Consider the following 13,431-nt stretch of genomic DNA (forward strand, 5'->3'; position numbering starts at 1 on the left):
TTTTTGAATAAGACTCTACAACTTTGAAATGTAATCTCTTCAAACAGAAAGTTTAAGAAATAAACCCAGATAGGTTTCTGGGCTTCTGTGGTTTTGGAGTTTTGGGGAATGCGCTTTTCCTTTCTGAAATTGTATTTTGTGTGATTATGTTTATGGCTGCTGCCTGAAAAACCAGGCTTGGCTTACTGACAGCTCAGGTCTGATTCTGCGTTAGGGATTGTTTATATACTTGTGTGTATTATGAATTCCCTGAACTGTTCAGGGATCTCTGGCAGCAGGTCCTGGTGAGGGACCAAACCAGCTGCATTGTAAAGGAAGTGATGAAGTGCATTGCAAACAAAATAGCTAAAGCATATGGAGTACCTGAGATGGAGGTGATATACAGAATTGACTTTTTGTTCTAACTGACAATGTTTTGTGTAGCAAACTCACAATTTAACATAATATCAGAGAAAAGGGGGAAATGTCTAAACTGAATGCTCTTTAAGTAAATCTAATTTCTAACCTGACTGCAGCCCAGAAAGGACCAGATGGGGTCATCATTCCCAATAACTACTGTGACTTCTGCCTTGGAGGCTCCAATATGAACAAAAAAAGTGGCCGGCCTGAGGAACTTGTGTCATGCTCAGACTGTGGGCGCTCTGGTAGGTGACTTCTTCTTCCAGCTTTCTTATATAAAAGTGTATTTGTATTTTGGTTTTTGCTCCTGAAGATTTTGAAGAAAGCCAGCACATTTGGGCAGGAATAGGATACAAGGTCTTACCACTTGTCTGGGTTTATGGAAAAGGATGATTGGGAAATTTTCTGTCATGAAAACATTTTTGGATTCACAATTTTAAGCTAATGAGATCTTATGAAATAATAAAATTTTAATGTATTTATTGACTTCTACAGACTTTGGTACATGTACTAGTTGTTCCTTAAACAGAAGGAGAAGACCCTAAAACAATGTGAAAGAATGGGCACTGTCTTAAATGCTGCAATTACAACTATAAATTACTCACAAGATGTATGAAAGTTGCATGACAAGCGTTTCCATTGATTACACATTTCATGCATTTTTTTCATCCAAAAAAGAAAGAGGGAGGAAATTACAGGGTAGGGATGGGGGTAGCTGTCAAGAATTATCCTCTTACAAGATGACTATCATTAATTTTGTTTAAAGAAGTTTTTATTTCTCCATTTTCTTCCCTTCTCTCTTTTTAGATATAGGCAATTGTCTCTTTCTCATTCTGGGTTGTCTTTATTTTTGGACTGTTGTTTCCTTCCTTCCTTTTTTTTTTTTCTTTTTTTTTTTTTTNTTTTTTTTTTTTTTTTTTTTTTCCTTTATTATTATTATTATTTTTAATTTTATCCCAGCTGAACAGTTATTTATAGCTCACGTGAGAGGTGTTGGCATTAGTAGAGGAAATGGAAGATGTTTAATAACCGCATATTCCAATTTAGGCCCGAATTTCCAGTTGTGATATTTCTGGTCAGTGGTGATACTAGTGGTGATAAGAATTTCAAATGTAAATGCAGAAACAAAAGAGATCTTGAAACTCAGTATTGTTGCTACTTCTGTACCATGGTGGTCACTGAAAGATGTTTGTTGTGTGATGGCTGAAGTGCAAAGTGAAGTGTTCTTGTACTGAATGAATGGCCTGCTCATACTCCCACTGAAATTCATAGTAAGCCTTTAGTCAGATTCAGTGGGAGCAGGACTAGGCTCTCACTGGCAAATTGCCTTCTGCAGTTGTTGTGACCTCTGAAGATGTTCTGAAGTGATACTGACTGGTCATCAGGGGACCAGTGGTGAACCCTTTGGTCTTCTCTGGAGGCATCCCAAAGAATGCTGCACAGACAGTAACATGGACCTTTTAGTGATATGTGTTTGCTTCTTAATACCGAAAGGGAAAAGCTCATGTGGTCTGTGGTGCCAACTTGGAAGATCATTCCCTTCCCCTTGATTGCTGTAGTTCAATATAACTTATTTCAGCATTGTCCTGAGACTGCACAGTGAGGCAGATCCATACGTTTTGCTATTTAAACATTTCTGTGGTGATTATATCAGAATGAAACACAAATACATTAATTTCCTTGATGGCTTAGTGTGGTGGAACAAGTAGATCCACATGTAACCTAAATTGTGCAAAATCAGTTCCATTAAATGCTATCCTTGTACAAATTCTGACCCACCCTGGGTCATCCATAAGGGTCTGCAATGGTGTGACTGATGTGTGATGGAAGTGATTAAGGTACAACCACACACTAATCTGTAAACTAAAACAATGAAAACTCTTTGGTGGCCATCTTCCTCTTTCTTGATAATGGGGAATATTTTCATTATACTGAAAGAGAGGTCATGGAAATTATCTTGTTTCTTCCCTTCTCAAAGCCACTTAAATCGCAGATTTGTAAGGTGGTTCATCTACCACTTATTTTGTTAAATCCACTTTCGTTTTGCGAACAGGATTTAATTCTTTGTTTCTCAAGCAAAGTGGTTTACTTAACCATGCAGTTGTATGGCTGATTCCTGTAGCTGGAGTGAAGACCAAACAGTTGGTTACTAAATGTCATGTTAGTGCTTCCAAGTTAAAAAAACAGCTGTCCCCTACAAACTGACACTCATTTGCTGGGGCACAAGAGACATCTTTCTCTCTGTCTTTTTTACAGAGAGATTCTGAAGGTTATTACTATTAATCTAATAATGTGTTTGGTTGAGGTAGAAAATAAACCATAGTTTCACAGATTTCAAGAGTTCTTTTGTTGCTATTGTTATTACTGCTGTTGATGTTCTGTGTGGAGAATTTCCCGTTCCATATTGAAAGTTGGATTAACATACTCTTGCACTTTTCAGTATTTCCTATGACAGATCCACTTCTCTTCTTAGTTGATTTAGTTCTTGCATTGTTGTATGTTGGGGGTGGTGCTGGTATTTTTAAAGGAGATGCCATGAATCCAGAATAGAAGTATTTATTTAGCTTACTTTTGCTTAGTCTTCAAAGTGTATGTCATTTTGTCTATAGAGGAGGCTCTTTGGGATCAGATGAAGGACAGGGATAGAAGTCTTGAGGCTGATGAGATGTCTAATGGGTTACATTTCAATAGCAGTAAAATTGTAAAAGGTGATGCCAGTCCGAAGGACAGTCATTGTGCTTTGAGCTAATGGTATCTAATTACTTATATGGGGATAAATATCTCTAAAAATTGATCAAAGTAATCATAAGTAATCATCACTTTAATGTTTTTGAAGAGAGGAAAATATGATTAACCCTTTCGCTGCCATGGCTATGGGCATTTGTGTTATTGGTAGATTTTTTTTCTTTGAAAGAGAAACTGATAATTGTTTATTTTTTTTTAACGTGGTTCTATCAAGGCATGTTGTTGAGGTACACAGGCACGTGCAAGCACACACCAATAAGCTTGATAGTCTGTATTGTTTAATAGTAATGATACTTAAAAAATGATGATGATGATGCCTGTTGCTTAACCCATGTGCTGATATATTCATCATACATGTCAGCTCATTTGGGAAGAGAAGGCAGGAGGGACGAAGCAGCGCCAACACGCACTACGGAGGACTTGTTCGGTTCCACGTCAGAAAGCGACACCTCGACCTTTCATGGCTTTGACGAGGATGATGCAGAAGAGCCTCTCTCGAGCCGAGGAGGTGGCTGTGGTGGCAGCTCTCCCTCTGCAGATAAAAAGGGCGGCTGCTAAATTAACTAAAAAGACACAAACTCTGAGCAATTTGCTGTCCATTTTACTACTAGAATTGTTATCTTTTTCTTTTTTTTTTTTAATTTTAGGTCCTTGTTTTTTTGTTTTTTGTTATTGTTGATGTTTTTGTTGTTTTTCCTGTGGGGTGTACACTGAAAGCACAAGCATTTAAAGTTCTTGACAACCATTTTGAAGAGACAGAAGGTTTTGATTTTCCTGGTTTTGTTTTTTTTTTGGTTTTGTTTTTATTTTTACTTTTTCATTTTAATTTGTTCTTCTCCCACCTCCCCCCTTTCTCTTTCTCTCTGGAAACATAAAAGGTGGATTTAATATTTTTTTAAATAGCGAGCAGAGTTGATTTTCTTCTCTTTTAATATATATATTGGCAAACCACGTAAAATAGAGATGGGTTGGAGAACATGAAAGCAAACCCAAATAGTTTTTTTTAATTATTATTATTTATATAATCTATATATTATTAGAGAAAGTTACTTTTTAAATAAAAATACAAAACAAAAAAAAAGCAAAAAAAAAAAAAAAAAGCAACAGATGTCTACTTGATAGAACTGTTTCTAGAGAACCACTGTGGATGGACTTCATTGGAGGACAAGGAACCCCTTGGTGTGATGGCTTCTGTGTTTGAGATTTTGCACTTATTGTACCATGTGGAATTTGGCTCTTGTACACCTGCTGCACCTGTATTTAACAGCTTGAAGACACAAGCAGCTCCATTGAAGACCATGACCTTGGGGAACACATTTCCATCTCTCCTTTGGACACCTTTACAATAGATCTCTTCCTACCTGCACCCCTTCATCTCTTCCTCGCTTGGTTCTACTATTATTATTACTATTATTTTTAATCTTCACTTTTCACTTCATGGATAGCATCTTCCAGGCATAGGGATGGAATGTAAATTGCAAGTCATAGACATTGAAGACAAAACAGATGGAGCAGGAGAATCATGGAAGAAATTATATGGAAAAATACCTCACCTATACTTTTCTGTCCGTTTTTAAATTTTACTTCACAGAATTTTTTCTATGTTGCCCAGATTTTTTCTCTCTTTAGTGTCTTGTGAGACACTTTGTTTGCTTTTCAATAGCTTCTCTTGATATAAACCAAAGCAATACTCATTAAAGTTCCAAGGGCAATGGAGAAGAGAGTGACTCCCTTCCCAGCGACTATCGCAGAAAGGAGGAAACATGCAGCAGGATTTGAAAGGTATGTCCTAGCTGAAATATCTTTCAGTGATTGTGAAATCTCTGTTCTCTGGATTTTCAAGAGACCCTTGACTGATCTTTGGTTTAGGAATAAGTCAGAGATAATGTAGAAATTTATTTGGGCAGTGCCTAGACCTTCAGCTGTGTGTGTGTGTGTTTGATGCCGGAATAAAAATCTTAGCCTTGTAATGAGGACTTTGGATATATATTGTTCTAGCACATGAATGAAGCCTGTCCAGATGGATTCCATTTCTCTTGCTTCTTTTGATGGGTTATCACAGTGCTATCTGTGAGAGCTCTTTCAGTCTTTTATTTTTTTTTTTCATAAACCTTAAAAGAAAGAAAGAAAGGATCCACTCATGCTTACAGAGGTCTTTTTTTTTTTTTTTAATTGTATTTTAAATTTAAATTGTAATTTAATTTTTTAATTGTTGACTTTAGGCATGGCATAAGCCAGATTCTTCTGTTAGGTGTATGTGGATGTACCTGAATGTAAATCCAGAGTTACGCTACTTATGTCTAGATTACATTAATAAACTGCCACCAGAATTAGATGCATTACAAAATGTTGCAAAATAGCTCCATGTGTTTCTAGTGTAGAAATATGGAATGCAAGAGCCACGCTCTCTTGTGAGGAGGGAACCTTGTTTGAGCTTTTTCCATATTTACAGTCTTTTTGTGTTGCTATTCTGTTCCTGCTGGTGTGTTATAATCATCCAAGTGTCAAATCAATGATATTTTGACTTAACACTGGCACTGGTATATTTTAATTGATTTAATTCATTCCAAAATTAGTCTTTTTTTTTCCTCAAAAAAAAAAAAAAAAAAAAACCAAACCAAAAAACCCCCCCAAAAAATAGGTATAAGCTCATAATATTTTGCCACTCTTCTGCATTCACTAAAGACCCAAACTTCAGATGTTTTCCAGAGGTGAGGCACAGGCATATAGACATCTGCTTTTCCAAAACCCCAGAAAGTGATAGGATTTAGCTTGCACAAATGAATCATCCTATATGTATGTATTGGTAAATATATACCAGAAATATATGTGCATAGACATATGTATAGATAATACAGACAATAAAATGAGGAGCAATGACAATAAATATGGAAGACACTCTCTAATTATAGGTGCATGTTCATGAGTCTGGCGTAGGCGCGCTTGTTCCATACTGACTTTACAAGTCAGTAAACAGTCATATCAGTGAAGTCCAGTGCATTTCCATTAAATGCATGTTCGTAAAACTCACAGCATAATCTGGTCTGCAGGTACAGTTGTTCCCAGTTTGTAAGGAAATACCATAAATGTGAAAAATCTTATAGATTAAAAGAAATGAACTTCAAATTGATTCTTCTGTTTCTCCAGCGCTTCAATCTCTGTACTTACATTTATGGTGTTAGGATTATATTCCCTTATTTTAAAATACAGCTTTTTCTTCTGCTGCTCTGATATGGCCATGTGAACAACAGGGAGCAGAAATATGCCAGACACAAAGCCAAAGAGCAGCATGATTTCATGCGTCCATTTTGCATCTAGTTCTTTTGTCCATGTCAGTCGTGGAAAAGCTTAGGTGAAGAGTTTTGTTCATTCTAGCTGCCCTTGGCTGTCTGAGAGGTTGATGCTTTACATAGCAGGAACCAGCCCCCTGTATGTGACTGCTGCTTCAGTGATGGCAGTAGACTACAGCTAACTGCTGTAGTCACCCAGTTTGGTACATGTTCTTGCAGCCCATGCTAAGCTCTGTACCGGCTAGTGTCCTAGTAGCACCTGAGCTAGCTAGATGAAAGCTATCCAGGTATGTCATTCTGAAAACTCCAGTCACTTTATTAACTGCAAAGTAAGCATACTCTAACTATAATTTTTTCCAAGTGGAGTCCTCACCATTGTCTTTTGTGAACCATGCCTAACACATTCTGGGCTTTTCTGGAACACAAACAATAATCAGATGTCCATAATTTATTAAATCTTGGTTTAGTTTCACAAATGCAGTTACTATAACAATGCATACAGTCTTAATCCTTTCGCAACCGAACCACCCATCTTTGTGACAACTGGGTAGTGCAGTGCCCTCAGAAAGAAGCCACAACTCACACAGTGCATAGAGACTGCCAGCTGACATTTATTATAGATGATTGCATATAAAAAACACCCATCGCTGTTATTTATACCATTAATGTGTGTATGGATGGTCACTAGTTCCAGCTAGTCCTGAGGAAGGAAAGAAGGTAATATGAATTCTGGGTTATGGAGAGCTGAGTAGTCTTTGAATTGCTCTGGATGTCTTATTAGATAATCAACCTGAGGAAAAATCCACATCTCACTGATGAGTTGAGTAGGCAGAGATGTGTGCACTGGCCATAGGAAGATGTAGAGATGGAAGTTGAAAGTACACTTGTTTAAACTAGGTTATAAAGGAGTGGTAATCTTTGAAGATTAGATGGAGTTTTAATATGGAAATGAAATATCATCAAGGTAGGCGCTGCTGGAATATAGACTTGGAACAAGAATAGAAGGTTGGTTTGCTCTTAATTCAAGGATGAGAGTAAAGCCAGAAGGCTGCTTGTGTGAGACCTTCCCAGATTGATGACAGCAAAATGACAGTGTTAATGAGACAGAATGTATATAGAAGAAAGCTTCATAAGTGCAGTGGAAAAGAAGGGGAAAAAAATATAAAATAAAGAGGAGCCTGACACCAACATAGCCAGGTCAGAAATGAGGGAACTGCTCAGTGCCAATTGTATGTATCCTCAAAGACACAAGTCCCAAACCAAACTGGGAAGGCATAAAAAGAGTTTTCAGTGTGAATTCTGGGTTGTACCTGAAAAGTAAAGTCATCTTTGAAATCAGAAAGAACCGTGATGCTCTGTATTCCCCAGTGATTTCAGCAGTTCAATGAAACCTGCTGTTCTGAGCTTTATAAGAAGGAGATCTTTGAAGGCACAGTCCTTCAACTAATCACAAGCCCTGCTCTTCCAGTCCTCCCCCAAAGACATCCTTATTAGAGGAGGGTTAGCGCAAGTCTATCCAGAGATTCTCCTGAAACACGTATGCTCCCACACAAATCATGTACCAAAATACAACTGTTCCAATATGAAATGTGAATAAAAGGATGTTTCATCTCAGACCCTAAATTCAGACTTTTCTGTTTATTTAATCATGTTAGCTATCTTCTCAGGCCCCTTTCTACTACTAAAGGATCTTAGAAAAGCCACAGAATTTCCTGAGCCATCCCCTGCAAACTGATTCACAGATGGGAGAGAGTGGAAATAAGGAAGTGATGTGCTACTCGAGCAGCTGAGTAGTGAGAACAAAGGCTAAATGGAATGTGCATTGATCTCTAACATATTTCCTTCTTTGGCACTTAGAGGATGTGCAAGAAGGGGCAGACCTCATATCTTGTATGAAAATACTTTAATATTTAAACATGGTACTATTTATTGAGAAAATTTTAAGAAAATACAGGGTCGTAAAATGACGTAAAATAAAGGGAGATGGTGAGGTGTGTAGCAAATAGGATGGAAATGAAATTTGTTTTACTTCACTTTGCGTGTCGGTTGAATATGCATTTCTTGTATATGTAGTATGCTTGGAATAGTGATGCACGTATGTGATAAGGTCATGAATGACAAGCTTGGGCTGCTGAAACACAGTCCAAAGAGAACTTTGCCACTGGCTTCAGAAGAATTAGCGCTGAGCTTTTTTAGCTATTTCTTTTATTGAATGAAACCTCTTTGCTAATACACTTAACTGTGGTATGGTGTAGACAAGCCCTGAGATGGCCATTTGTTTCAACAGAATGCATTATTAGAATCCCATCCCCACATTGTTTTGCCTTTGAGCTTTTACATTAGTTATTCATTTGGAATTCCAGTTTGCCATTTTACAGTCCTCAGCTCAGGCTCTTGATTGAAGACAGAACATTGGTTTGCATGGAGCAACCAGAAATGCTCCCAGAGAATGGCTGAGTTCAGGCTGCATTCTCTCCTAGCTGCTTTGCCTTTCTTTGGTTAATTCTTTTAGTGATATTTTTATATAGGTGTCCTAAAATTATGATTCAAATACCATCAAACTGTGGAGCTTTCAAAACCTGGATCCTCATGCAATTTCCCTGTTTCACAAGCAGTTTTACTGAATCTACTCCTCAAGCAAACATTATATTGACCCTACTGGGAGTTGTCTTATTATATAATCAGCAAAATCTTCCCAGCATGTTTTGTGCAGCAGCATATGTAGATGTTTCCAATAAGCACTCATTTATTTTTCTCTTTTTTTTTTCTCTTTTTTTTTTTTTCTTTTTTTACTTAATATGGGTCTCTGTGAGTATATGTAAAGAATGAGGCATATACATGTGTTCATGCTGGCATAGGGCTGTTTTGACAAACCCTTGCAGTGTAGGAATGTAGCCAGGATGAATTTTTGCTGATTGAGCCATTGCAATAAACTACCAACCTTTTTTTCTGTTTGCCAGATATTTACCAGGGTTGAAAAAGCCCAACCTGTATAAATACCATGAAACTAGGTCTGAACCATTTTAGTGTTCCTGTCTGTATTTCCACAAGTGTAAAGTTGCCAGCATTAGAGACTGCAAGTTATAGTAACACTTAAGGAGGGAGGATGGGGAGAGGGGAAGCTAATGTTGCAGTTACAAGTTCTGATACCCCTGTTAAGAGGATATAGGTATTTTGTATATTTGAATTGTTCTGTCACTGTCAGCTCCTAAGATTTTGGATCTTCATGTCATCCAGAGCTGGAATGAGGTGTGGGAAAGATGTGAGGGGAAGGCGCTCCTGTTTGTGGAAGTAAACAGATGTGCTTTTTAAGCTCAAGGAGCCTGGAAGTATGCAACTTAGTGCATTTGTAGATGAAATGAAATGCAAAATTCAATTTTTCACTTATTTTTTAAAGTTATCATATTGCTGCTACTCCTATCTGCATGGTTCAGACTTCTGAAAACATCTTTTGTGCTGTACTGCATACACTTGTGGCTCTGTACAACTAATTAGTAATATAGCGATGTAATCAGAGCGGGATTTCATAAACGAATATCTTAACCTCTAGAGAAGAGAGAGCTGTATAAGCTGAATGAGAAAGGTGATTTAATTATGTTCACAGTAAGAAAAATTGACAGTATTTGGTGCCTTTCTTTTGGATATGCTCCTTCATATCCCTTTTGTTTGCTTTGGATTTACTTATGGCTCCCACCATCAGTTCAAACTGAATCTATTGAGCTATATTTTCAAAGACCTAGAATGCAAACAGCGTTGAAAGGTTGACTTGTGCTTTTTTTTTTTTTTTTTTTTTTCCCTTTATTCTGAACACTTGCTTTTGTTGTCTGTTTGAGTTTGTTTAGTTTTACTTTTTATTGCCTTTCCCTCCGCAGTCAGCCCTGCCCTCATGGACTCCAGCATCCTTCAAGCAAGACATTTCAGAAGAAGGCCGAGAGAAGCCAGGATGCTTTGATACTTCTGATACTTCTCCTTGCCCTGACCCTTCCGTCCCTGTGTTTCATCTGGCACAGGAGCCTGGACTGTAGGAAGCTGGCTGCCAACTGTTCAGAGAAATTCTGGGGATGCCCTAAGCCGGTGCAATACAAAGAATTTTTTTAAAGCCTTGATTTCACTTTCTTTTAAGCATGTGTATAAACCCAGGTCAAACTGGAATTGATCTACAGTAGAACTGACTGAAAAACAAACAAACTGAAAAAAAAAAAAAGACTTAACTATTTTATTTATTTCAATATTTAAGAGAGAAAAGGAGTGCTGAAGTTGCACAGTATTTTTGTTTGAAATACGTTTTACTTCAAATTTTAAATGCAATTTTGTGAAGACGTGGAATTTTAGAAAAAGCACTTAATGTAAAAATAAAGACTGAATATTTACTTTAAGAAAAAAACACAAAACTTTTTTAAATAATGAAAATAAAGATCAACTCTGCTCTCTCTCTTACTTTAAAGAAGCCATTCATACATGTGCTGGGTATCTTTGTTTTTTGCAAATTGGATGTGGTAAGTGCAGACTGTTCTGTTTTTTTTTTTTCTCCTGAATAATATTATCCTGTTAGATGCTTAAATCTTACTTTGCTTTACTTGTGTTAGGCACAAATCTGAACAAAAACTGCTGAAAGAGCAAAGACCAGGCTCAGTGCCTGGATTTTTTTGTTACCAGATGTTGTGTCCAATTCAAAGGACTGTCTTCTCCCTGTAGGATTGATGTGTCTCTTCTGCACAGTAAAACAGGTTTTCATTTGAGTGACTCTGTGAAATACTTCTGCTAAAAGAGAGATTTAAAGAAAGGAAAGCAACTATTAGGTTGTTTTGTTTTGTTTCTTCTTGTTATTTTTTTTTCTTTCTTGTTACTTTTTTTTCTTTTTTTCTTTTTCTTTTTCTTTTCCCCCTTTGGTAATTCCTCAGCTGATTGTGAGTGTGTTTTAAGGAAAGTATCTAACTGTGTGGATGCTCTTGGCATGGAGCTTCCTGCTGGAGTCAAGGATGATGCCCTGTGTCGAAACTGTGTATTTCTGCCCTTTTTTTTAATGAAGTAGTGGACTTTGAAAAGTATAGAGGTATGCCCCGTGTCAGCCGTAAGCAACAGAGGATACTCAGCAGGAGAAGAATTTGAGTTCCCACAGCTGTGATCCTAAATTGTCCGGTGAGGGATGTTTGCAGCCTTTGTTCTGGGTTGTTAGCCATCTTCTCAATGAAATGAGTTCTGCTTCATACAGGCACTGGAAAATTTTGTTGGCTGCCAAATCTGCTCACAGTGGATAGTTTGTTGTCATGTGTGATGCAGGCTAGCAAGGATGCGAGCCTTGTGTATTAGAAGGGCATTGGACTTGGCTCTGAGATTAGCTGTCCTCTGTAGCCAGATGTATCTATTGGTATAGACCCAGTGTATAGATAATAAAGTGTTTTGTTAATGTGAATTACATTGGTTTTTTGAGTGAAAAGATTGTCTACAAAAATGCATCCTGAGCAGGTGAAGCTGCCAGAAGGCCTCATCCTGCATCATGTTTCTTGCACACCTAAACCTTAAACTCACCTCTTTGAGAGGTCTCCTTGTATCTGTCGAAGTGCTCCCTCACCCTTCTCCTTTTCGCTTTGGATTAACACACAGGGCCAAAAATAGCCATATTAAATCTCTGGTAGACTTGAGTTCTCTCACTAAGTTGAATGGCAAAATTTAGGTCATAATCAGGCTGTTTACCAGGATGGGTTTGCTTTGTTCATTGTGCTTGTGCTGGTGAGCTGCCTTGAGAGAAAAAGAAGAAATCAGATTTTATTTAATCAAAATATAACAAAACGCACAACTGTAATGAAGATTTGCAAACTGTAGGGTCTGTATTCAGTTTGTGTAATATTCCTTTCAAATAAAAGTTCTGCTTCCAATGCCCCTACTGTATATTCCTCTGTAAATATTACATTATCAAACTGATTCCACAGGGTCTTTTTTAGTGCAAGTAATCTTTTAAAAAGATGTTGTTGAATAACATACTTGTACATATACTTTTCTAAGCTCTCCATTGTTTATAATACTCTCTTTGAAGCTTAAAATAAAACTTCCACCTCTATTGATTTTGTTTTTCTTTTCCGTTTTGTAAATCATGATTTTTGCTCCTGGATTTTGTTTTGTATCTCTTAATGAAGCTTAAAGTTAACCAAAACTTTTCTCCCTTTTTCTCTTTTACTTTCTTTTGACCCCATCCTCCGGACTGCAGAAACTGGTCCCGTTGCTTGCTATAGTGAAGGTAGGCAGGATGCAGCTTTTGTGTAGGACTCATTTTAAGAGTATTTCCTGTAGCTTGGTGGTGGTAGATGATCTTCATAAGTGTGTTTGTGTATTAATAACCTTTTCTCTGAGATTAAAGTTGCAGTAAGGTCATCTAGAAAGAAAGGTAGAGTCTAAATGATGTTCTTTGTGTGGATTTTAGTGACGTTGCCTTATGGAGACCTGATCCTATCTATGACATTTCTAATCCCACCTCTGGAGTGCCTGTCTGCTGCGTCCAAATCTGTGGTTCCCTTTGCTGCATTTCACAGCGCAGGCGTGATACCTCCTTTTCCCTTATACATGTTAGATTAGAAGTACAGTCGTATAGAATGGAAAGAGAAAATACTGTTTCTGCTTAGATGCCATTTTCTAACAAAAAGCTATGTTCCCTCTTCCTTGATAGATCTACTTTTGTTTTTACTAAGTATGTTTCTGCCTTGTCAACAGTTGCTACACTACCAGCAGAGGCTATACATGGACCTTCTTATTTTGACAGCTGCTTGCAAGAATAGCAGAGGGGATGTAATTTTTAAGACATCTTCTGATGTGGGTACAAGGTCTTTAAAGTAGCGGGGAAAAAAAACACAACAGATTAAATGACAAATAATTCTTAAGGAACACATCAGAAATGAATCCAGAAGGGAAATATAGAAGTTACTGTAAAACTGTTGTAGTTGTACAACATGAACTCCTACCTGCATGATTTTCAGCATTTCTATGTGACAGTGTGTCTTTACCA

At 37.3% G+C, this 13,431-nt stretch overlaps 1 protein-coding gene across 5 annotated transcripts in view; it reads left to right on the forward strand.

Annotated features, from left to right (window-relative positions):
* The window catches only part of DPF3 (double PHD fingers 3), a 188,411-nt gene that overhangs the window by 125,766 nt on the left and 49,214 nt on the right, over positions 1–13,431 (forward strand). For 2 of the 5 annotated variants that reach the window (XM_032445151.1, XM_032445150.1), the window contains 3 exons: positions 516–644; positions 3,506–4,926; positions 10,307–12,496. In XM_032445151.1, the coding sequence (XP_032301042.1) occupies positions 516–644; positions 3,506–3,702 (326 nt within the window). In that variant the 3' untranslated portion in view covers positions 3,703–4,926; positions 10,307–12,496. Of the gene's footprint in view, positions 1–515; positions 645–3,505; positions 4,927–10,306; positions 12,497–13,431 lie in introns of those variants that run through there. The other 3 variants (XM_015864660.2, XM_032445149.1, XM_015864664.2) reach the window with 2 other exon arrangements.

This window comes from Coturnix japonica, chromosome 5 (assembly GCF_001577835.2).
Source record: "Coturnix japonica isolate 7356 chromosome 5, Coturnix japonica 2.1, whole genome shotgun sequence".
In the NCBI taxonomy this organism is placed as follows: Eukaryota; Metazoa; Chordata; class Aves; order Galliformes; family Phasianidae; genus Coturnix; species Coturnix japonica.